At 43.8% G+C, this 25818-nt stretch overlaps 1 protein-coding gene across 3 annotated transcripts; it reads left to right on the top strand.

Moving 5' to 3' along the window:
* The first annotated feature begins 2271 nt into the window (after nucleotides 1-2271).
* On the top strand, nucleotides 2272-24021 carry LOC110565124 (ATP-dependent RNA helicase SUPV3L1, mitochondrial). Of its 3 annotated transcripts, XM_060369465.1 has the most exons (15): nucleotides 2272-2602; nucleotides 4019-4096; nucleotides 4668-4775; nucleotides 6584-6698; nucleotides 8933-9101; nucleotides 12845-12956; nucleotides 14776-14853; nucleotides 15518-15609; nucleotides 17322-17502; nucleotides 17615-17708; nucleotides 18966-19185; nucleotides 20407-20487; nucleotides 20933-21109; nucleotides 22578-22726; nucleotides 23564-24021. In XM_060369465.1, the coding sequence occupies exons 1-15, from the start codon at nucleotides 2332-2334 to the stop codon at nucleotides 23976-23978; spliced, it is 2340 nt and encodes a 779-aa protein (XP_060225448.1). In that variant the 5' UTR covers nucleotides 2272-2331; the 3' UTR covers nucleotides 23979-24021. The 3 variants fall into 3 exon arrangements, with proteins under 3 accessions (XP_060225448.1, XP_060225449.1, XP_060225450.1); XM_060369466.1 differs by lacking the exons at nucleotides 4019-4096; nucleotides 4668-4775; nucleotides 6584-6698 and having other exon boundaries at nucleotides 2468-2602; XM_060369467.1 differs by lacking the exons at nucleotides 2272-2602; nucleotides 4019-4096; nucleotides 4668-4775; nucleotides 6584-6698 and adding an exon at nucleotides 6046-6117.
* The last annotated feature ends 1797 nt before the right edge of the window (nucleotides 24022-25818 follow it).

The following is a 25818-nucleotide window of genomic DNA, read 5'->3' as shown; positions in this document are numbered from 1 at the left end:
GATTCCCAGCTCTGGCCATGGAGTCTGTGGTCCAGAGGCACGCAAACTGGTCCACCACCAAATCATTCTAGTTGGGCTTGCCACTTGCTCAGACTAAACCAGAAAACTATGTCTTTCGTAAATGGCATTCCAATGTAAAGCAAAAGTACAGGGAAAAACTCACCAGGAGAACTCTTTTTGAACCAGAACTGAATTTAGAATTCAGATTTACCTCCCAGGAGAACCAGATACATTTTGGTGTCTCAGAACACAGCAGTCAAACGCGATCTCTCCACACTCAGTGAGAGGAGGGGGCCCCTGGAATGCCTTCAGGTCATGCCTCCCCTTCAACCTCTTGTCTGGAGTGAGACTGAGTCCCGTATGGGATAGCTCACTGGGGCACCCATGTGAGATGCCCACATGTGTAATTTATGCACCACCATGAATATAAGGCCAAGTAAGTCTTTTATGTAAGGTGGCAACTGAGAGCAGGCTTTTTGCACAAAGAACTCTCAGCCCTTAACTAAGAGTTATAGAGCAAAAGCATCATTTGCCTGTAAGGAAGGAGGAACCCTTTGTTCTGTCAAGCAAGAGGTGGTTTTGAAGAGGACGAGATACAGGGGTCAGGTTTATGGGGAGGCCATGGATGAACAGTTAATGACCTAAAAGCTTCAGGCAAGGTGAGAAACTCCAGACAGGAAATTTGACACATTTATGACATTGGCAGGCAATTTGGAGCTGAGACACTCCTTACAAGGAAGTCAAGATACTTATAAGTACCCCCGTTAGAATTTATGATCCCACTGAAGCTCACAGATCTGCAGATGGAATTTCTACCCCAATAGTTTCCTTTTCTGCCCTATAAAACCCTCAAGTCCCCACACACACATACACCTTGGGGGTGTGAAGCAGCCTCCAATAGAGAAAGCTGCCCTCCAGTGTTCTAATAAAACGCAATCTGTTAGGCTGCCCTTTGATTTCCAAGTCCCCTTAATCAATCTTGATCTAATAAGGGCATCCTGACTTCTCTACCATTTCATGTACATTTGTCTTTGAACTAGACTTTACTTAACAGTTCTCTGTGCCTTTTGTTTGCTTTTAAGTCCGCAGGAATCTCATTATAGTCTTGAAGTCACTAGCTTGACTTGCTCTTAGCCCATTACAGTAATAAATACTTGCATTATTCACTAGGTCTCATTATCACCAAAACAGATCAGGAGTGTAAAGGACCTCGCCTTAAATCCCTAACATCACTTTGTAAATCAAAAGCACCTAGCAAACAGTGTCTACAATCTTATTTGACACAAAATGTTACTTATTATATGACATGTGACTTAAAGTTAATAAATAGTAATACAGGCATGTAGGAGTATAAAGAACCATCTGACCACATGTTTTGAATTTAATGTTTCAGTCTCAGGAGAAAACAGTCGTCAACTTTACATCAAGGTACCCTGGGAGGGAGCAGTGTTGCAAAGTAAAGATCTTTATTCTGACGGCAAGGCCAATTTATCCTTTGTAGGAGAAAAGTAGCCCACACATCAGACGCAGCAATCATCACTGGGACCAACTCCTGCCTAGTACATGGGTGGTCCGCCTTAAACATCCTTCTTGGGTTAAGAATTGTCCGTCACCCTACCCTGGAGATGCAGTCCATCCAGACCCTGCCTTGTGCTCCTCAGTCTTTCCTCCCTGTTTCTGAACGTAACGTCCTGTAGCTCAGTGGTGGAGCACATACCTAGCATGCTCCTGGTCCCTGCATCGAGCCCCAACACGGAGGAGAGAAGCACGTGTACTTGCACACGTGTAATACAAGGTCTTTATTTACTGTCGTAAAACCAATTACCTTGCAACCCGTTTTGATACATAACAGGTCAAGCTATGTCCTCCAACGTTATCCTACTAGGAAACTAAGGACAATAATTCGTCATCTAAGGACAACATCTTCTTGCACTTTAATAGACTTTAAGCCACATGCTGCAGGACACTTGACTCACCATGGTGGCCAGTTTGGTCACGTGATGAAGCTAGCTAGGTTCCCTTGGCTCATCTGTAGCCTCCGTAAAGATGCCTGATTATTTTCCCTTCTTTGAAGAACGATGATTCCAACTGCGGCAGAATGAATGAGAGGATGGAAGCCCGTTTCCGACAGTGTATCCTATAGAGCTCATTGTGCCCTGAATTAGAGCGAGCTTCCAACCCTACCATCTCCTTTCCGTCAGGCGCGTGCGGGAACAGCCCTGCGGTCACGCTGGGTCCTTTCCTTCCGCGGGCGCCGGCGCTTACGTCACTGTTCGGCGCCCAGTCGGCGGGGTTCTCCCCCCCGCCGGCTCCTGCAGAGCCGCTGTCTCGATGTCCTTGCCTCGGTGTGCCCTGCTGTGGGCTCGGCTCCCGGCGGGGCGCGGGGCTGGGCCCCAGACGGCCGCCTCCTCCGCCCTTCGCGCCCTCGTGGGACCGTTCCCCAGGGCTCTAGGACGAGCTCCCTGCCTGGCCGCCTCCTCTTCTGCCTCTGGTGGCTCCAAAGCCCCGAACACGTCCTTGTTCGTGCCGCTGACAGTGAAGCCCCTGGGTCCCAGCGCTGACGGCGACGTGGGCGCCGAGCTCACTAGGCCTCTGGACAAGAGTGAGTGCTGGAGTGTCCTGGCGATGCAGCAGGACCTGCGGCCGGAGCCTGCCAAGTGCAATGTCTGTTACTTTCTGGAGCCTTCGGCCCCCGGGACTAATTCATTCTTAACCCCCTCCATAGAGACATTGACCCTTCCCATCTCTCTTCTGAGTGATTAAACCCTAACTGTTGGATCGAGATGGTTTCGAGAGAATTTTGTCCTTAAGTGGTGAGATTAGACAGTGAGGACTTTTCAGGATTCTTTGCATTGACTGGACTAGGATGCCTAACAATGTTAAAATTCCATCTGGTTGCCTAAACAACGGTTCACTGATCGTGATTTCTCAATAAGTTTACTCTCCACGGGGCAGGCCTGAATGTAAATACAAGATTGAAGTTGATAAAAGTGTCCTTGCCAAAGGTTCCAGAGATTTAAAAAATATATACTAAAAATAAAAAAAGATATTACTGGTGGCTAGCAGTGGGTTTTGTCCTACCAAACTAGATTTGGGTGAGTTTGACAAGCATGTAAATGTTTTCAGTGAGAGGGGTCTTCAGATTATATGGTTGATTTTTACCTCTGTATATGATTAGGAGAGTGAAAGGTTTCTTCCAACCAAATGCATTCTTGAGCGATTGAAGGAACACCATAGGTCTTGGCACAAGCTGTCCAGGAACAACCTTTAGGCAGCTGACTTCAATACGAAAAACCGGGGCTTCTTTGTGTGGCCTTAAAGTATAGACTTCATATTTGGAGTCTGAGGCAGAGGGATGGCAAGTTCAATGCCAGCCTGGACTCCCGAATGAGTTCAAAACCAGGTAGGGCAACTTGAAGAGATCCCGTCTCAAAGTAAAAGACTTTTAGACTTTTGGTTTGGTTTGGTTTTTGTTTGTTTGTTTGTTTATGACTTTGAGGTTATAGCCCCAGGATAGAGTAATTGCCAAACATATGCCACCCTAGATTCATTGCCCAGAACTGTATAATAAACTAATCAACAAAATAGTACTCCTTTTCCCTTTCTCCCCCTCTACTGTTTCCCTTCTCAAAATAAGCCCAGGCTGTTCTCAGACTGGAGATTGTCAGTTACTGTTGGGGCCACCATGGCTGACACTGCTGCTGCAGTGAAGTACATCTTTCTCTCCTGGCGGGAGGACTCTGGAGTTTTGCATGAGTGAAGGGTAGAGGCTGCCGTGTGGAATTGGTCCTCTGCTTGTGTGCCTGCAGTATAGCAGGGCTGTTGCATTGTTTTCCTACTATGTTTTTCTTCCCGCCCTCTAACATTAACTCAGCAGGAAGGATCAGCTCAAAGCTTAATGTTCTTGTGGCATTCCTGAGGCTGCTGCCTTTGGTGTTGTGACTTCAGATTCCTTCTGCTTTTTGTAGATTTGTCTAAATTGGTAAACAGATGTTAAACTTTTGTATCTCTCTTTTAGATGAAGTAAAGAAGATTTTAGACAGGTTTTATAAGAGGCAAGAAATTCAAAAACTGAGTGCTGACTCTGGACTTGATGGTAAGACCAACAAGTTTTGAAAATTTTATTTTTAATTATCCTTATCATTTTAGATTTATGAGTATTTTGCCTGCATGCATGTCTATATACTGCTTTTGTGCAGTGCCCATGGACGAGGGTATTAGATGTCCTGGAATTGGAGTTAGAGATGGTTGTGAGCCACCATGTGGGTGCTGAGAATCCAGCCTGGTTTCTGTGTAGAACGGCCAGTGTTGTTAACCACTGAGCCATCCCTACAGCTCTGCCAATAATATCTTTATAGAGTTGTTGCATTTTACTTTGTTATATGTAGTTATACTCCATAGTTGCAGTCTGCAGAAAAGTCTCTCTCCTTTCCTTCTGAGGACCCTCAAGCTCGCCTGCAGTCCCAAGTCCACAGTGCAGGAACTGCAAGTTAAGCCTGCCTTGGTGTTGTGTTTAGTTTCAGTTTTACCCTAGCTTGTGAAAAACCAGCTGTGCTACCAAAACGTTGACAGGCAATTGGCATTTGCTCTGCTGGGTATATCTATTTTAACAACAAGAGTGGAAGTAAACCCAGGTCTTGTGTGTTTTGATTTTGTGTTTTCTACAGCTCGCCTCTTCCACCAAGCTTTCATAAGCTTTAGAAATTACATTATGCAATCTCATTCTCTGGATGTGGACATTCACATTGTCTTGAATGACATCTGCTTCAGTGCAGGCAAGTGCTTACAGAAGTCTTTAATTTGTGTGTGTGTGTGTGTGTGTGTGTGTGTGTGTGTAGGAGATAGAGTTGCAGGGGAGGAGGTGTAGAAGAGAAGAGAATCCTGTGTGCATGATACTCATTTGGAGGTCAGAGGACAACTTTTGGGAGTCTGTTCTCTGCTTCCAGCTGTAGGTTCCAGGGATTATATGCTGGTGCTTTTCCTTGTTGAAGCATGTCATTGGCCTGCGGGAGGATTTTTTAAAAATTATGTTTACTTTATGTATCTGTGCACCACATGGATGTGGTGCCTGTTCCGTGGACGGTTGTGAGTTGCCATGTGGGTGCTTTGAATCAAACCTGGGTCTTCTGGAAAACCAACCAGTGCTCTTAACCATTGAGACATTGTTCCAGCCTGCTGTGAGGATTTTTTAAAGGATTGATTTTGTGTGATGTGTGTGTGCATATTTTGTATGTGCTCCTGTGTGTTCCTTTGGGTGTGCATGCAGAGGCTAGAGGAAACAGCAGGATCCTGCTTTATCACTGGATCTCATTGACCCTAGAGCTGGGCTGCAAGTTCAGTAAGCCCCAAGCCCCAGTGATCCTCCTGTCTCCCTGCCTCTTCCCCTTCCAAAGCTGCAGTTAATGATGTACTGGTAGCCTCACCCCACTTTTTAACTGTGTACTGGGATCTGAACTCGGGTCCACATGCTTGCACAATGAGCGCTCACGTGCCCTGAGCCTTCTCTCAAGCCCTGAGACTCTTAAGAATTAATGGGTGTGCTTTCCCAGACTTAGTGTTTATTTCTCTATCTGGGCTTTGTTGTTTTAGAATAGGTTCTGGCAATAAATAAGTACTCTCCAAATAAGTCACTGTGCCTTTACATCACACTCCTCCATTACTTAGTAAGTCAAGCGTAGACTGTCTTTGCCCATCGTTATCTGCGCTCTGTTAACATAGATGAGCACCATGGATGGAATTGTTGTGCCAAATAGAATTAATGCCTGGTGCCTTTCATCTGTTTCTACTGCCATTGGCTTCCTTCTCCTTCACAAAGTTCTTATCCTAAACAAAAAACAAAACATTAGTTATCGTGGGTCACTTAGTCCTATCCCTCCTGAGGCTGAGGCAGAATTTCTTTGAGTTCCAGGTCAGTCTGCCCTATAGTGTGGCCCTGTCTCAAAACAAAACAAAGTAGGAAATTAAATTATTGTTTGATTTCCATGAGTATCTTCATCTTAATTATAGCATTAAATGTGTTTGACCCTTAGACCTTTAGCTTGTGCCTGACACCGTGGGAGAAGAACCTCATACATAGCCAAATGGGACATACTCCACTTTTCTCTCAGAGACACTAAGGTGTGGACAAAACTTACTTGGTTCTCTGTGGTCTCTGAAATTAAACAAAAAATGTCATTGCGCTGACTTAGGGTTTGATCATGGGCTTCGTGTATTCAAATTTCTGGGTTCAAGCCCTGACAGCCTCCCTACCCAAACATTTCACAAAAAGAAGTTCATGTCTGTAATGTATACCCAGGCTCCTTAGTGTAATTCCTCACTGTGTTAACCTTTGCATGTTCACACTGGGGTAGTTGGTAGTTGTCAGCTAGTTTCTTGTTTTGCCAGAAATGTGAGTGAAGTTTAGAGAAGGAAGGAATAGAGAGTGGGGTCCCAGAGAAAGACGGGGCCTCTTGCTCAGGACTTGTCTGTAGCTCTGCAGTGTCCAGCGCACCTCAGTCAAAAGAAGTGGTTTCCATAGCACTGGGGGTCAGAACTCGGAGTATCATTCAGAGCAAGCATGCTAATGCACCGTGTTATTTTACAGCTCATGTGGACGACTTATTTCCATTTTTCTTGAGACATGCCAAACAGATATTTCCTGTATTGGAATGCAAGGATGATCTACGTAAAATCAGTGACTTGAGGATACCACCCAACTGGTTAGTTCTTATATTTACTGATAGGGAATTTCTGAATTTGGGGAGACTAATGTTGGTGCTTTTATTTTATACTAGATTAAAAAAAAAAAAAAAACAACTATAGAGTCCAATTTTGTTTTTCCTAAAAACAAAATAAAATAGCCAAGGAATTATTCAGTCAGACACTTCACTGGTGTGTTCCTTTCATCTGATGGTTGAGGTTTTCTTAAGTCTGAATTCTTTTTTCTTTTTAAATGTATTTATTTTTGTTTTATGTACATTGGTTTTTGACTGCATGTATAGAGATACATATGTGAGAGTGTCAGATCCCCTGGAACAGGAGTTACAGACAGTTTTGAGCTGCCACGTGGGTGATGGGACTTGAACCTGGGTCCTCTGGAAGAGAAGTAAATCCTCTTAACCTCTGAGCCATCTCTCCAGCCCCTTAACACTGATTTCTGATGAGGTTTCTTTTGCAAGGTTTTCTTGATAGGTTAGCTGACTACCTGAATATTAGTAGTTCTTTCCCTGTGGCTGGAACTGCACTATCTCTTAGCTCTTAGCTATGACACCTTTGGGACACTCTGCTCCAAACTGGTGGGCTGCTCTCTGGGCCCTGCCAGTTCTCACCTTAGCCCTTGGCCAGAACCCCACAAACCCCCAGACATCAAGACTCCCACTCTCTTCACCTTTTCTGCCCTTTAACATTCTGCCTTTCAAATTCAGACTGCACTCTCAAGCAGAGACAAAGCTTTGGATTTGATCCCCAGCGTTGCATAAGACCAGGCATGGTGGAGCATGCCTGCAATCTTAGCATTTGCGAGGCAGAGAAGTTAACAATTCAAAGTTTCTGGTTATAATGGTGTACAACGTTAGTCCTAGCAATCAGGAGACAGAGGAAGGAGAATCTCTGTTTGAGGCCAGCTTGTTCTACATAGTTCCATGTAATCTAGGGCTACATAAAGAGACCCTGTCTCTAGGGGGAAAAAAAAGAAAAATGGATAGATGGATGGATCGATAGAAGGATAAGTAGATAGATAGATAGATAGATAGATAGATAGATAGATAGATAGATAGATAGATAGATCTTTGCTGTATAGCAGGTTGGAGGCTAACCTAAGCTACATGAAACCCTGTCTTTAAAATTTTTTTTTTAATTTCAGCAACTTCAGCAGCTCTAAGTCTGCTCTCCTGCTTGTTCAGGACAATTACTGCTTTCCTCTTGGGTTAGACCTCCCTGTGTCCTGCTGGGATTCAATAAGGACCATCTGCTGTGCTTCCTTCCTTCAGAAGATTAGTCCTCACCGCCTTTGCCTCTGTCCCAATGAGCTGATGCAATATTTTGCCTAGTTCTGTAGTAGGGCACCTATCCTTACCAGTCAGTCCATGTGGCCAGGGGCAGAGGCTCAGTCGCTGTATTTATAAACACTGAAATTACAAAGCCTTCAGTATTTGCTTTGGGGTCTGTTGTGGGTGGTGATTAATATTTACTATTGATATATCTTATGGTAAAGCTTGCTGTTAATCCTAAACAGCTGTATAACCAAATCACCACACAGGGACTATGATTTATTTAATTAACCTAGAACACAATACTGGGCAATATTTACTCCATCCTAAACCTCCAAGCCCTCGTAGTTTCCTAACATTTAGATTTCCCACATTATACTTGCTCTTACTGACATATTAGGGCCAGTCCATCTCTCCATGTCGTTCCAAGATCTCTCCTCTTGCATATGTTCTCCCAGCCTCTGCCCTTCTCTCCTTCTCTGCCTCCCACCTTCCTGTCCTCTGGCTCCTCCCTCTCTTCCTGCTTCCTTTCTGTTGCTCAACATTGTGGCTAGTTGCTTTATTTTGGCATGTTTACACAAAGTTGAGACAGGATGCCTAGAGTAAGTATCACAATGCACTGTCCGGATTGAAACCAGAGAGTAGGGGAGAGAAATCAGCATTTGAATGAACAAGGGTAAGGTGTATACATTTCAAAAGAACATTATAACAACAGGGGTCTTTGGGTTCGGAGCAGTGGGAGTGATGTAAACATATCTGTGGGACTGATGACAGTTTAAATCCATTTTTAGTAACAGTTGAGATATTCAAAATATTCACTGAGGTTTCTGTCCTCCAGTAAGTGCTATTCTGAGAAATCTTGGTATTTTAATGTGGTTATACATCCCTTCATTGAGTTTTACAAAGACTGCTAGAATGGATTATGAGGTTAATAGACTTAAGCTCTTTACCTACTCATGTTTTAGGTACCCAGAAGCCAGAGCCATACAACGGAAGATAATATTTCACTCGGGCCCCACCAACAGTGGGAAGACTTATCATGCAATCCAGAGATACTTGTCAGCGAAATCTGGAGTGTACTGCGGCCCTCTGAAGCTGCTGGCGCACGAGATCTTTGAGAAGAGCAATGCTGCTGTCAGTACCCTGCCGAGTGTTTCCTCATTTCCTTGATAATTTTTCATCTTGGGGTGAGGGTGGATGTGGGGAAAGAAATACGTAGTAATTCACTGTGGACAGAAATGCCTGTTTGAGTGTACCTTGAAGCTGTCAGTTGTATGAGGTGATGGTGTCACATACGAGTGGGAGGAAGAGAGGCTAAACTCTGACATGCCATCAATATGCTGCATCCTTAGATCAGAGAAAGTGTGAGAAAGGGGCCCGTGACCCCAGCACTTGGAATGTGAACGCAGGAGGATCTTGAGTTCGAAGCCAGAGGCAGGTCAGGCTACATAGGGAGCCCCTGTCTCAAAAAAACAAACAAAAACTATCAAAGAAAAGTGAAAACAGCAACACCTAGTGTAGAAAGTGAAGTGAAATATTACTGAATATTTTATGTAGCGAGAATTGCAGAAAATGACGTGGAGCCTTCTGTCATGTGCTTTGCCCCGCCCCCTTTTGTAGCATCTGTTTGCTTTTTCAGGAACAAAGCATGAATTAGTTGGAAGTTGCTCTGAACTCCTCTTTGGCTTATGTAGTGCTCTGCCAGGATGTTTAGCTGCCAGTGTCTTGGGTCAGACACTGATGCTGGGGGCTGGAGCGATTGCTCAGGACTAGAGCCACACTTAAACTGGACTTGAGGCCGTTTTGTTTGAGGCATCCTTTCACTAAATGCGCCATTTTATATTGTTTAGGATAGCATACTGCGATGTTATCCAATTTGGCTTAGATAATTTGTATTCTGCATTTTAAAAAGATTACTTTTTTTTTTTTAATACATAATGCTTTTTCCATGCATTTGGGATATTTCAGACCAAAAACCTGGTTAGTTTTTGTTTTGTTTTGTTTTGTTTTGTTCTTTGTTAACTACCATGTATTTATCTGAAAGGATATTTAATTTATAGTCTACTATTATTTAATACTTAATCCATAATCAAATTCAGGTTTTATTGGGCTGAAGAAATGACATCACTTGCCACGGACCGGCCCAGTCAGGCTCCCTGCGTCCGCGGCAAAATCAGAGGTTTGGATGTCAGGAAGGCACAGTTTCAGGCGAATGACAGTCAGAGACAACACCGAGATGGCTTTGACCCTGCTGTAATTTTACTGAAGTCAGGCTAATAATTTTATAGTAATTACATAAGGAAACACCTTAAAGTTGGCATATTTCCTAGAATACTTAGATTTTTACCAAGAATACAAAGTTTACATTTTAACTCAAAAATGTAGTTAAACATAAAGCAGTGCCCACAAGAAATCTTGACCTGAGAACTTTTTGATCAAAGCAAACAAAGGAAAAGAAACCTCAAACTGCAGTTTCATTATTGCTAACCAATGAAGAGGAAAGTCAGGAGCTAAGTCAGATGCCTGCCAAAATTTTTCTCTGTATTAAAATCTAAATACACCTTTGTTAACCATCCTCCCATATGTCTTGCTAAAGATTTACGATCTTCCCTAGAAACAAGACGCTCAAGGGGGGCAAGCTCGAGCCAGCTGTACTTCTAATGCTATTTTTTCCTAAGAAGGAGCCCATTATTTTTTCACTATTCTTATAATGCTTTAATACTAATTCATTACTTCTCTTAAAACTACTTTTCTTACCCTATTCTTGTTAAAGCTTTTGGTAATCTATCAAAAATATATTTCCTTGAATAGTTAATTGTGCTGTTTCAGGAATCGTAAAGAAAGATCAAAAAACTCATTAATCCAGCCCCATAACCGCGACCAAAAAAGCGTAGAGACCCTAGACTGCGTCTTTTTGACTTAGGTGGTCGGGGAGACCTGCCACTGATCTCCAGGGAGCGAATTTCTGAAGAAAGCTTGTCTCCCGCCCTGTAGCACAATCTATTGATATGCTACACTGGCGACACTGGAGTGGGTGTAGTAATCACTGGTTAAGAGTACTTGTTGCTTTTGCAGAGGATCCATGTAGGGTAGCTCACAGGGTCACTCACTCCCGCTCCAGGGATCTAGCACCCTCTTCCAGCCTCTGCCGGTACCACACACATGCACATAAGTAAAAAATAAAATTGTACATTTTTGTGTGTGTGTCAGTTGTCAAGTAACAATGTCCCTGGTCCCTCCTAGGATCCCATCTTCAGTTCTCACATGGCATGGCCATTCTAATCTCAGAGTTCCTCATTCTATCTTTGTCTCCTGTGAGTTCTTTATTTAAATACTGGAGGTTAGTTGTTGACTGGACTTTCTTAGATTGAACACATAATATCCTTCATTTTGGTGGGCCTTGCATTCCTGGCTAAAATGGATGAGTGTATCACACCCCTTATGTTGCTTCTTCTGGGGGAGTTAAACTGAGACGTCTTTTTATTCTCAGGCTTCCCTCACAGTGTTCTTAAGTATAGAAACAATTCACATTCATTTAATTAACTCCATTAATGTACAGAGAGAAAGTGAAAGATAGAGCAGTATAGTGAGAATTCTGGAATTTTGGTTTCTTTACAAAACATAGGAATGTTATAAATATATGTTTTTGTTTTAATCCCAGGAATGAGGATATGGGGTTGCTTTACACTGTCTGACTGACAGGCAGATGACTATAATTTGCCCTGTGCTCTAGCAGAGGCATGGTTTACGAGCTGTGGATAGTTTCTGCGATTGTGTGACATTTGGAATTCTGGGAATTTGTCAGAGGGTGTATATAAATGCTGGAGCCCCAGGAGACCAGGGTTGGTGGTTGGTGGTCATTCAGGGGGAGTGGTTGCAGTTTGATAATAGTTGTGCTCAAAGAAGAAAGAAATAAGATCTCAGATCTCTGTCTCTCTCCTCTATCCTTCTTTCTCCTTTGTAGTGATAGGGGTGGAACCAGGGGGATAGAGAGTAGGGGAAAAAAGAACCTTAAAGTAGCAAAGGTCAGCTACAAGCAAAGAAGAAACAGAAATTAGATTCACAGATAGCTATTCCTCCTTCTCCCTCTCTATCTAGTGATATGGGGTGAAATCGGCAGAGTGTGAAGGATAAAGCGTGGGGGAAAGACGAACCCACATAATAGCAAAAATCAAGCTACAGGCGGGACATTGTGGCACATGCCTGTAATTCCAGCACTTGGGAGGCAGAGGCAGACAGATCTCTTGAGTTTGAGGCCTGCCTGTTCTATAGTCTAGGACAACCAAGGCTACACAGAAAAACCCTGTCTCAAAAAGAAAACGAAAAAAAAAAGCTTCAGAGCAGAAAGAAAGCTTAGTGGTAGACGACCTGCCTGGCTTGGGCAAAACCCTGGTTTCACTGTGTATTACTGCAGAACAAAGCCAAAACCAGAACTATTAGCTGGGTTCCTTGATGCATGCCTATAATTCCAGTACTTGTGAATTGGAGGATCAGAAGCTCAAATCATAGTTACATAGTTAATTTGAGGCCAGCCTGGGCTACATTAGACTCTGTCTCAAGAAACAGGAACTGCTACAATTTTTCTACTGAGGATTCTTCTGATTGGACATTTCTCCAGATTTGTCTAAGTTGTACAACAAAGTAGCTCTGCGTGTGTGTGTGTGTGTGTGTGTGTGTGTGTGTGTGTGTGTGTGTGTGAGTGTGTGAAATATGTAACTTAAGCATTGGTAATATTTTATTCAGCTATTTAAATAATTTTGATAGTAATGGAATAAGTCCTTTTCAACCCTAGGCTACGTTTTGTTACCATATTCAAGTCAGAGATGAGTCTGTTTTTGTTTTGTTTTTTGTTTCTTTTTGTTTTTTTGTCATTCCAGGATGTGCCATGTGAGTTGGTGACAGGTGAAGAGCGGCTGACAGTTGCGCCTGAGGGGAAAGAAGCCACCCATGTCTCTTGTACTGTGGAGATGTGCAGTGTTACAACTCCTTGTATGTATATGCTGTTCAGAAAACTAGGACTTGGGGGTTTTCAGTATAGTTAAATTTAGGATATAGGGCTTTATGGTGAATAGTTAAAAATCTAGAAGAAAATAGTACACTAAATATTTAGCGCTAAGCTAACTTTGCCATGCTTGCTTCTGAATGCTTGTGGTCCTTTGTTGTGGATGAAATTGAATCCCAGCGCAGTAATCCCTGCACTTGAGCAGAGGCAGGTGGGTGTCTGAGTTCCAGGACAGCCAGGGCTACATAGTGAGACATTGTAAGTCTGGTTGTATTACATACACACATATATACACGTGTGTGTGTGTGTGTGTGTGTGTGTGTGTATGTGTGTGTGTTTGAGATCCATTTACACTGTTATATAATATTCTTTTTTAATGACAAGAATTCTTCATTCCCCTGTTAAGAAATATTTAGGTTGTTTAAATTTGGCCATGGGTTGGGAATGTAACTCAGTTGTAGAGCACTTGCCTAACAAATGCAAGGCCCTGGGTTCAATCCTCAGTGCTGAAAGCAAAAGTCTGTATTCTATACAGTGCATTAATGAACTTCTGGCTTCAATTTGGAAAATACTGAAGTGCAAGTAAACAAAGAACACACACACACACACACACATATATATATATATCCCACTTGTCTCCCAGTGAGTTTTAATTAACCCTGTGGTGTATATTTTCTTGACTTTCTCTTGACTTTCTCTGTTCAGATTTTGTTATGTGTTATAGCAGGGTGTGCACTCAGGTTAATATGTTAAATATAGTAAAAATTATACGGGTTTTTACTAATAGCTTGCTTTTCTTTTTAAAATCAGCTTTTCAAATAAATAGTTTTCCATTTTTCAGTGTATTGTAAAAGTTATATAGTATAACCATGCAGATAGCACACAGAATCAAACTGGTCGCTGCTTCCTGCTTTTTAGTCTGTTCATCATGATGCGATGAGTAATTTTTAATTTGGTTTTCAGTATTGGACGCTCTCAATTCCTTGGTAGTTGGAGGAGAATGAAACAGTGTAACGTGGTTAGAAGGATTTGGGATTAGAGGGAAGCCGGGCTGCTGCTTGACTTCCCATGGTGAAGGGGTTAACACCTGTAAGCAGGAGCAGAGACAGCCCGGCATCCACTGCACCTGCTGCTCCCAGAGCCCTCTCGGGGATGCTTTTGGCTCCTGAAGGGCTCTCCACTCCTCACTCCAGAAACATAGTTTCTTCCTCCTCCTTTGCTACTGTGTAGATGTGGTGGTTGCTTTCTTTGTGTTGTATCCTTGGCTGTCCTGGAACTTGCTGTGTGGATTGGGCTGGTCTCAACCTCATAGAGATCTGCCTGCCCCTCTGCCTCCATACTGCTGGGATTAAAGATGTGTGCTAGCATGCTGGGCTAAGATTTATTTTAAGTTGTGTTTGCCCCGAGAGTTCAGAAGAGTGCATCAGATTCAGGTCCTCTGGAATCACCCTCCATTACCCATCAGGCTGTCTCCAGGCTGGTGTGGTCATTGCTGTTAGGCGAGTCAGTAGGGTGTGTCTGAGGTTGTAACCAATGGGATAGATGGAGACAGGAAAGTGCTCTGTGTGCTGTGTGGCTTGGATTTGAATCTCATCCCTACACATGGCTGTCTAACCTCTGTGGACCTCAGTTTACTTTCCTGTCAAATGGAGATAACTGCATAGGTTTGTGTGAGGAACAAACCACTTAGACCAGGGCTGCTAGATAAGATGCGCCCAGTAAGCAATGGTCATGACGCTGGTGAGGGGGAAATTGGTGTTGGAGCTTAAGTGGCTTTCTTGCTTATGGAGACTCTTTTGTTCTAAGATGAAGTGGCTGTGATAGATGAAATTCAGATGATTCGAGACCCAGCCAGAGGATGGGCCTGGACCAGAGCCCTGCTAGGTGAGTGTTCTTACTGTTTCAGTCAGCTGCTGCCTCTCTTCTTGGGAAAAGTTAAGTTAAAAATGAAAATTATAAAGTTAACACAACCAGTGGTAGAGCACTCTCCCAGTATGGGAGGGCCCTGGGCTTAATCCTTAGGTTGCAACTGGGGACATTTGTAGAGTACTTCCAGCAAGCCATGCATGAAGCTGTCGGTGATTCCCAGAACCACATGTAATAAACCAGGTATGGTGGAACAGCCCATTGTCCCAGCACATGGGAGGAGGAAGCAGGACCATAAGGAATTGAGAGGATTATCATGGACTACACAGCAAATTCAGGGCCAGCCCAGGCTACCTTGAGATTCTGCCTCAGTCTGGTCATGGTGGTGCACGCCTTCAATCCCAGCACTCAGGGAGGCAGAGGCAGGCAGATCACTGTGAGTTCAAGGCTAGCCTGGTCTACAAAGCGAGTCCGCCATGGCTACACAGAGAAACCCTGTCTCAAAAAGCAAATCAAAACAAAAAAAGATGCTGCCTCAAAAGGAAAAAGGGAAAGTTTGTCTTACCATATTCACAGTCACTGGTAATGTCTTGATCTGTTTCACATCAGCTTTCTGTGCATATGGTGTCTGAATGCCATTAAAAGAAAAGAGAGCAGTGTAAACCCCTGTGTGCATTTACAGGGCTCTGTGCCGAGGAAGTCCATTTGTGCGGAGAGCCTGCTGCTATTGACCTCGTCTCTGAGCTTCTGTACACAACTGGGGAGGAGGTAGAGGTAAGGTCCATGGGCTCCGTTCTCACGGGCTCGCCCCAGAGCTGAGCTCCAGTGTCAGCGCTGGGCTGCAGATCAGCACTCAGCTTCAGAGCGAGCACACAGTGAACCATGTGTGTGAATTTGGCACAAGCAGACCCCTTGTTTGCATGTGTCCAAAAAAGCATTTTTATAAGTCATTTGTTTTTGTTTTGTGTACATTTTTGTGTTTTGCCTACATGTGTGAGATAGTCAGATCCTCTGGAATGGGAGTTACAGACAGCTGTGAGCTGCCATGTGGGTGCTGGGAATTGAGGGTCCTCTGGAAGAGCTGCCATTGCTCTTAACCACTGAGCTACCTCTCCAGTCCTGTAATTTTTCCTTTTTAGAAAAATTAAAAACAGTTCAGCAAAAAGGAAATCTTTATTTTAGCTGAGTGGCTCATATATATGGTTGAATTTCAAAATGTGAAGTTCTGATGGATAAGCCATGACGCATATGTCTTCTAAGCATGGGAAATCTTTATTTCACAGAATTCGTGGTTTGTTTGTTTGTTTGGGGGGACGGGTAAGTTTCATTGGTTCGTTGGTTTTGGTTTTGGTTTTTGAGATATGGTCTCACCGTGTACCTCAGGTCAGTCTCAAAATTCGTGGCAATCTCCTGCCTCAGCTTCCTGAGTGGTGGGATTCTAACTACCACACTCAGCTTTCTAGCTTTCACTTTCACAAAAATCTTTGGAGTGTAGAGCCAGATAGGTTTACTTATTCGTGGTGCTGGGAATCAAACCTTATCCTTGCCCTATCACTGAACTACATCCACAGCGGATGAATAAGTCTCTTTAGAACTAAGTAAGTCAGACTGTTGAGTTTGAAGCCCAGCCTGAGTTCATGTGTTCTCAGGCCTATTTATCCCACAGTGGTGCCTTTTGTGTTTCTCCAGTCATCAGGTCTAGTCTGCATCCTTTTGGCAGAACAGAGGAGTAAGAAACTGGTTTCCTCTAAAAACTGCTCTTATTTTCCCTTACTAAAATTCTTTAATAAGGTAGTAAAGTTGTATGTGTTACTTTTTCATTGCTAAGACAAAGTTGATGAAGTGGAAGGGCAGACAGGCTTCTCTTGGCTCGTCGTTTCAGGGTCAGAAGCTGAGAGCTGCTAACATTGGATCAGCCAGCTTTGTTTTCTGTTCTCTCCGAACCCTAGCTGCTGTTACCCACATCTAAGGTGGGCCTTCCAGAGATCTGTGTCCATGGTGACTCTAAATCCAGTCTACCTATCGGTAAAGATTAGCCTTAGGTTGGCCTGTTACAGTTTCATGCTCTACTTTGAGAGAGATGGACTAGAATGCAATGGGAGAAATTGCAGACTCAAATCCTGGATGTTGCTGCTTTGGGCTCTGTCTGCAGCAAACCACAGAAGGCCTCTGATCTCACGTTTTAGTGGACTATTTTACTCTGTCATAAAATGGAAATATCAGTCAATAATCTTTCTGAAGATGCCATATTGTCCTGAAAATAAATGTGCATTAAAGTTCTTTAAGGATGTCAACACAATAATATTAATTTAGCAGTATCAAGAATTGAAGATAGCCCAGCATCAAATGAGTGCTTCTAAGTGTTGCTCCTGAAAGGAGCTGCTGAAGCAGCTTTAGTTCCAGTTGAGTGCCTTGCAAGCTTTTCAGCAATTGGCCCCCCTGCTGCTGACTGAGTGTGTACTTTTCCATGTGTGTCTTTATTGCAGGTTCAAAAATACAAGCGGCTCACCCCCATTACCGTGCTGAATCATGCACTGGAGTCTTTAGACAACCTTCGGCCTGGGGACTGCATTGTCTGTTTTAGCAAGAATGACATTTATTCTGTGAGCCGACAGATTGAAATCCGGGGAATGGAATCTGCTGTGATATACGGCAGTCTCCCGCCTGGTAATAACTGGCCTTCCTTTACTGTGACACTCATATTTGCCAGTTAGGTTGACATGTGTATAGAAAGCATAGTAAGAGAAAAAATGGAATTAACATGAACTGTTTCTTCCAGGGACCAAACTTGCTCAAGCAAGAAAGTTTAATGACCCCAGTGATCCATGCAAAATCTTGGTAGCCACAGATGCAATTGGCATGGGACTTAATTTGTAAGTCATTTGTTTATAATACAGAGTGGGTTAGATGGCAGGATTGGTTTTTTCTTTAGTTTTCTAATTGGTTAGGATGGAATTAATAATGTAAATTTGAGCTTTATCTTTTATACTTATTGGGGAAATAAACAAGAATATCACAGAGCTCTGGGATTTGGAGTGCTTCCCCTACTAGACAAGCACCAGCTGTTACCTGGCTTTATTTTGGGTTTTTAGTCATCAGGTGTCCAGGTGCCTCTAGGTACGGCACGATTCTCTCCAGGCAGTGAAAGTGACCAGACTGTTCAGACTCAAAGAACTCGTAGGAGCTCTTGGTGACTGCCTGTGCTTGTTGTGCTTGGGGCAGTCTTGCTGGGTTGCCTAGATTGCCCTGCCATGGGTTTAGCATGTAGCCCACGCTGACCTGGAGCTCTTAGCAACACTCAGTTTGTCTTTGTTGTTTGTTTTGATTTTTTTAAAGGATTTAAACTGTTTCAAATCTTATGTGTTTTGTCTGCAAATGTTATGAACGTGTACCACGTGTGCAGTACTGAGGGGCCCGAACTCTGAAACTAGAGTTACAGGTCATTGTGAGCTGCCATGTGGGTACTGGAAACTGAACTCAAGTCCTCTGCAGAAGCAGCCAGTGCCTCTAAACTGAGCCATCATTACAGCCAGAATCAATAAGGTTGGCCTCATTTGTGTAGCCCAGTCTGCCCCTGTCTCAACTTCCTGGTGCAAGGGTTATAGGTGTGAGCCACAGTGCCTGCCTTCTTTACAGTAAGAAAAAGAAATTAGCCAGGTGTGGTGGCACACACCTATAATCCCAGCATTCAGGGAGGCAGACGCAGGTGGATCTCTGAGTTTGAGGTCAGCCTGCTTTACATAGTTCTGGGAAAGCCAGGGCTATGTAAAGAGACCCTGTCTAAAAATAATAATAATAATAATAAATTATTTATGTGAATGGGTATTTTCCTGATGTATTTCTATGCAAGTAGAAGTACTTGTCTGCCTGTTATATGCCCCAGCACTGGGGTCAAGATAGTTGTGAGCTGCTGTGTGAGTGCTGGGAATAGAACTAGGGTCTTCTGGAGGAGCAGCCAGTGCTTTTAGCTCCTGAGCCATCATCTCTCCATCCCACCCCCCTTTTTTTTCTTTTTTGAATAGTTGCAAAATTAGACGAGGCCTAAGTGAGATTTGGACTGAGTACATGTGATGATCCAGGTGACAAAGGGCTGTGTGTGCTCTGTGGGGTCACTCTTATTTCTATTTCAGGAGCATAAGGAGAATTATTTTTTACTCCCTTATAAAGCCCAGCATCAATGAAAAGGGAGAGAAGGAGCTAGAGCCGATCACCACCTCCCAAGCTCTGCAGATCGCAGGCAGAGCCGGCAGATTCAGCTCCCAATTTAAAGAGGGAGAGGTTACAACAATGTACCAGAAAGACTTGGCTTTGTTGAAGGAGATTTTGAATAGACCTGTGGACCCTATACAGGTAAGGCCTGCATGTCACTACAACGGCTTCATGCAGGACAGTCGCTCCTGCCTCAAATGCATGGAAGCAAAAGGGCAGCTGGACTTTACAGGAAAGCTGTCCTTCGGGCTGGAGAGATGGCTCAGCAATTCAGAGGTCATACTGCTTTTGCAAAGCGCCTGTGATTGGTTCCTAACACCATGCTAGGAAGCTCCTTAACCACCTGTAACTCCAGTTTCAGGGATCCTCTGCTTGCCCCTCATCCCACCAACATAAGTAAATAAACAGAAGGCTTTCTTTTACTGTTTTAGAGAGGCATCAATACCTCTTAGAGGATTGTGTACAACTAAAAGATCCGGATTCAGTGGGTTTAGTTGGCCTGATTTTCCTTGCTGTGGGTACACATAGATTCATGTCAGTAAAGTGGAAAATGGACAGAAACTTCAGTAGAGAAGAAACTTAGCACTGAGCTATACAGTTGCAAGCAAGCAAGCAAGGACTCAATTGAGTCATTTTAAAGCAAGCTAACTTAATAGTTTTAAGTTTTGAGAAACCTACTTTAGTAGCTTATTTCATTTTTCAGTAAGATGATGTAAAGGGAAGTATATCTGAGAAAATGGGGGGGAGGCTGGTGATGGGACTTCTGTTCCTGAGTGTAATAGGTTCCTGCGTGGCTGCTATGTAGTTTATGCTTAGCCCTGCTTTTCTCCTGTATGCCTCTTTTCTAGACTTTATCCGACCTTTAGGGTTTGCCTCTTCTGATTCTCTCTTCCCCCACCATTTCCTCTCTCTCCTCCTCATACTTACCCGTGGATATTGCTTAGCACAGTAGTATATACTCATGTCCAGAGTAGATGTTTTCTTGTGTTCTGTCCCATACATTGAAGTATATGGAGTTGCCTTGTCCATTTTATTCAATGGAGAGAATTGCAATTTAGAAAATTGTTTCATCCTTGAAGACATTTTTGGTATTCTGTTGGATCATTAATATATTCTAAAAATCTGGCTAAAACATAACAACGGGCTACATAGTCTGCCGTCTTCATTAAATAATCCCGTCAGCTTTTTAATTGCAGTAAATGATTAAAATGATCATGTCTTTTTCTCTATATTACTGAAATCTTGGCGTGGGACTCATTTGGTAAGAATTTGGCCTAATGTAGGACATCGTTTCGAATGAAATTGCCCTTCAAAAACTGAAGGAAAACGAAGCTCACGATGATCTTGTCTTTTCCTCTGCAGGCCGCCGGTCTTCACCCAACTGCTGAGCAGATCGAAATGTTCGCCTACCATCTCCCTGAGACAACGCTGTCCAATCTCATTGTAAGTGGAAGCTCTTTTCATTTTTCCTTTTGAAATTGTTGACGTGGCGTGTCAGAAGCGGCTCACTGCATAGGCAAGAGTGGAGGACAGGCTGCCTGTGTGCAGTTGCCACACATGACATTTTTATTGCTGGTGAAAGCTTTCAAAATCTGGGTGTGTTGGTGCGCACCTGTAAGCCCAGCTCTCAGGACACTGAAGCTGGAGACCTGGAGTTGGAGGCTAGCCCAGGGGCTGTAGTGAGCCTCTGTCTCTAAAGAAATTGAGGTTAGGGAAGGTGGTGGGAGAAATGCCTCAGCTTTAGAGAGCAGTCAGAGAAGCACAGCTCTCCTGAGATCTGCTAGGGACTAATGGGGTCGTCCTTTGTGGACTTTAGTCCTTTACTGAAACCCAGTAGGAAGATATCACATCCAGGCAGTGAATAATTTCGTGTGTATTTTTCCCCCAGGATATTTTTGTAGACTTTGCACAAGTTGATGGACAGTATTTTGTCTGCAATATGGATGATTTTAAGTTCTCTGCAGAGTTGATCCAGCATATTCCACTAAGTCTCCGGGTGAGGTATGTGTTCTGCACAGCCCCCATCAGTAAGAAACAGCCTCTTGTCTGCTCGTCATTGTTACAGGTATGTCTTTAGCTCTATGCTTTTTTGAGTTGTTCCAAATTGATCCATTTTTCTCCAGACAGTACTCTGTCCATTAAAAGAAAACACTTTTTGTGAAAACTTAAGCATAAAGTGACTTGGTCATTTTTGAAAGATAACTTTGCCTTGTATTTGGGCCTGGATGGTAGCCACTGTAAGCTGAAACACATAGTTGAATGAGCGCTTGGAGGGATTAGGGTTCAGTGGCACTGTGTGTCTTTTCTTCTTAGCTATTTGCACTGGGCTGTGGTGTGACTTGTGAAGAGCGCGGGATTCTAGGAGAAAAGGCAGCAGAGCTGAACCACAGGAGCTCTAACATGCCTGGTGCTCCATCCTGGGGTGCCAGTCGTGCCACTAAACTCAGGGTTCCTGTCTGGACTTGCTGCCATTTCCACCATAGGCCATCATTCTGTGTATCAGCTCTAGTTCATTTAAATGTATTTCTGGATTTACCTTTTCAGTCATTGTAAAATTATATGAGTGGTACGCAAATACTTGTTATGCCAAATTAACACATTACAGATAGGTTAAAATTGCCATCCTCAGCCTCAGACCTACTCTTAGAGTTGTTCCACATGATTCCTACCTGCGTCCCTACCTGAAGGAATTTCTGTTCTGTTTTGAGGGTGGTTTTCTATAACTGTTGTAATAATAATTCTGCAATTTGCCTTTTCCCTTTCCCTTAACAGTGTGTCTTAGAGGTCTATGTTTAGGTCTTTTCCTGCAAGTATGTCTTGGTGGGAAAGCCAGGATAAGGGGCAGGTTGTGGGGCAGTCTTCAGGTCCTGAATGCTCACATGACTAGAGCTTGTTCCTGTGGTCTTGGTCCTGTTCACACCATTCCTCGAGCAACAATTTCAGTGACGCAGGATCCTCTGCCAGGACGGAAGATCCTGGAAGAGTGCAAGTCATCAGCGGTTTAGGTCTTGTGCTGAGTGTGAAATCTAGAGAATGTTCTTGTTCTGGTACCTCATCTGTCCTGAACTATAAGGAGCTCAGTCTTGCTGATGGCCTCTGGTGCCACTTGGAACCGTGGTTTTGAGAAGCCAGTTGGATTCTGGGGACCAAACTCAGTTCATCACACTTAACAGCAAGGGCCCTTCCCTGAGGGGTCAGTCTTGATGACCCCATTTAATTTTAAACTGTTGAAGCTGAACCTGGTGGCACACTCCCATAACGCCATGTTCAGAAGGTAGAAGCAAGAGAATCAGGAATTCAAGGCCTTTCTTGGTTAGATAGAAATTGTGTGGCCAGCCTGGCCTATGTAAGACCTTGTCAAATAAATGATTGCAAAGCATACATTTTTTAGAACATAGGAAAGTGTCAGTTAGGAGGGAAGCTAGCCTATCTTTTGAAACAGCCACAGTTTACAGGCTACACTTCTTTTTCTCTGTGATTACAGACCTAAGAGGATCCTGGTTATTTTACCAAGCTTTCTTCTTTCCTCTCAGTTTGCCAGACAGTACAGCAGGAATGAGCCCCTGACCTTTGCATGGTTACGCCGGTACATCAAGTGGCCTTTGCTTCCGCCTAAGAATATTAAAGACCTCATGGACCTTGAGGCTGTCCATGATGTCTTTGATCTTTACCTATGGCTAAGGTAACAAACCTTTTCTTTTCTATGCTCTCAATTTCTAACTCATGGGGCAAAGTAAAAGTTTTGTAAGTGGGCTTCTCCTCTTTCACGTTAGAGAGATACGCAATGTATTATGTATTTTCAATAAAGGTGCTTGAGTTTATACTCATTCCTGAAAAGGAGTCCCTAAGATAACCTAATGAGGGCCTCACTATGAAAGAGTGGTCCTTGATGGAGAGCTTTGCTATCCCTTGAGTACTGTTCTGAAGTAAAGGACTTGAGCTCCATTTAGACTTAAACTCTGCAGTAAACAAAATACTGCTCTGTGTGTGTGTACATGTTTGTACAGGTTTGTATGATGTGGGTGGGGATGCACAGGCCAGGGTGCATTTTGTTCCAATCAGAGGCCAACTGTGTGGAGTTGGTTCTTTACTTCCATACGTTATGTGGGCCCTGTGGCTCTAACTCAGGTCACAGGTTTGTGAAGTAATCACCTCTATCTTCTGAGCCATCTCAACAGCCCAGGTCCTGCATTTCAACAATGCTAACTTGTGTATTGACATTTTCAAGAACCTTTGCTCTAGAGCAGAGCACTCAGGATTAACGAAAGAGTCAGGAGGATCTCTGGGAGGCCAGCCTGATCTACAGAGTTTGTTCCAGGACAACCAAGGCTTCATGGAGAAAAAAAAAAGTCCCCTGAGGTGGGCTTCAGACACAGCCTCAGACCTGGGCAGAAACAAAGGCTGCACGAAGGCACTGTGCTAATAGAAAAGGATGTAACAATGCCAGTTGTCAGGATGTCTGTGCATTGTTACACTTGGCTCAGAGCTGCTGCTCTAATGCTCATTGTTCTTTTCCCAGCTACCGATTTCTGGATATGTTTCCAGACTCCAGCCTTGTTCGAGGTCTCCAGAAAGAGCTGGATACCATTATCCAAGATGGTGTGCACAACATCACCAAACTGATTAAAATTTCTGAGTCACACAAGCTTTTGAATCTGGAGGGCGTATTAGGAGAGGACCAGCCACGTTTCTCAGGAACTGCAAAGAGCCCAGCAAGAAGGACACGTGGCACCAAAAGCTCAGGGAGTAAAGCTGAAGAGCCTGTCAGCCCCAGTGCCAAGGAGCTGCCCCTTGCATCTAGGCTGGTGCAGCAAGGACTCCTCACTGCAGACATGCTTAAGCAGCTCCAGAAGGAATGGCAGACTCAGCGAACAGACCATGGCAAAGAAAAGGCAGGGACACGGAGAAAGAAGACTGACCACAACTCTGATTAGGTTTTTTTTAATTTTGCAAATAAAAATCAATTTTAAATCCTTATGTACACAGCATTTGCTGCCTGTGGTACGATTGTGGCTATGTCGCACTTTTTTTTGTTTGTTTGTTTTTTGTTTTGTTTTTTTACAAAAAAGTAAATTCCTAAAGCTATTTAAACTACTTACTCCAACAGTTAAAATAGAGTGTGTTTAAGGTTTTACTGAGTTTTCATAATGGCCTTTTCTGGGCTAGCCAGGACACTGCTGTTTAAACTCGGCATGGCATCGCATCAGTTTGGGGAATCGTTAGGCCTGTTGAGAATTGTCACTGATGGAATCTTTGGCACACACTGCTCTGTGTTACACCCACTACCAGAGATTGTTCTAAAGCTGGAAATACACACTGAACAAGATGGAGTACAGCTCAACAGGGCAAGGACACTTGTCTCTCTAGTGCCCTGCTATAGCCACACTGTGGGCTAACCTGACTTTGAAGTGAACACGCATACAGGTAGGAATAAGTGATGGGAGAGCCGTCTCTGGGAAGGGGCACTGTTAGATGACCCATGTTCAGTGGCCAGTCTGTGCACCGAGGTCTCCATTTGCTCTGGTTGACAATGTATTTAACAGAAATGTAAGCGTCGGCTTAGGAGTTGAATAGACATGGTTCAGCCTTCTTCAGCTCTTCACTGGGACAGAGTGGGTAGTCATGCTGAGTTGCTGGAAGCCTAAGTGACTGGGCTGATGAGTGGCAGCCTGTCCACCGCAAGCATTTCCTAAGTGAGCCTGAAGGTTTGAGTCATTCTGGCTGAGAATGGGACTCAGGTCATTCTGAGAACTAAGCCAGTTTCCTTAGCATATGCTGGATTGAACCTGACCCCAGGGGGGCACAGCCAGACACTATGGTAGTCACTCGGCTTTTCCTAGGTGCTCCTGCGCCTGGGTGGCATTTCATTTTCCTGAGATGACAGCCTTCATCTCGGGCCTTTGTCCTCTTCCTCCCTTGCCCCTGAGTGAAGGACTGAAGTGCCTAGGAGATGTGATTCTTCAGATATCCTGCCTGGGAAGTCTAGCTTCTAGAATGTGCTTTCCTCTCTGACTTAACATGTGCAGTCTCTCTTGTCCATGTGGTCTCATAAAATTCCCATGAACTGAAGCCGACAGTGGGGCTTTAACAAATGGCAAGTTACGGTTCTCCAAGCTTCTCATGGGCAGTGAAGGACTTCTGGTGCTTTCCAAAGAGGCAGCTACCCCTGTCCAGGCAATGGTCAGTCACTGCTTTGATTGATAAGATTGTTCACCAGAAAAGCAGGCAAAGCTGAAGCTATGAGCTGACCAGGATGACACAGCCTATTCAGAGGACCCCTGTACAGTGGAAGACTAGACACTGGGGTGCCCATAGCCATCTAGTTAGCTGTTAATTTTGCAGCACATTTTCTTCGTGTTTGGGAGAATAGAGTCAGGAATTTGTTTTTCAAGAAAACCCATTTCCTATTGGGAAGGGTCTGTTGAAGTGTTGTCCTGTGTTTTGTTTTCCAATTAGCTGAAACTTCCACCCAGCAGGGTCTCAGTAGTTACCAAGTGAGCCCTGGGTGGATGAAGACGAGTTTGACAGTGGTAGCATCATGCACTGGTCACGAGCTGGGCCCTCGAATCAAGTTTCTGTTTGCTTCCTGGCTGAAGCATTTACAACTGTGATTTCAAGTGAGCCATTTAGCCTTTCAGGGCCAGCTTTCTTGTCTCTAAGACACGGTAATTAAGTCCCCCATCTGCGGTAGTGGCTGTTAATGCTAGTCTTCCTGAATTCACTAACCAGCCAGTGACTGGGAGGAGTGTAAATGTTGGCAAGAAAACCAGGTGT

Source organism: Meriones unguiculatus, chromosome 16 (genome assembly GCF_030254825.1).
Source record: "Meriones unguiculatus strain TT.TT164.6M chromosome 16, Bangor_MerUng_6.1, whole genome shotgun sequence".
NCBI classification, from domain to species: Eukaryota; Metazoa; Chordata; class Mammalia; order Rodentia; family Muridae; genus Meriones; species Meriones unguiculatus.
Note: the sequence above shows the minus strand (reverse complement) of the source record. Positions and strands in the feature narration are given on the sequence as shown.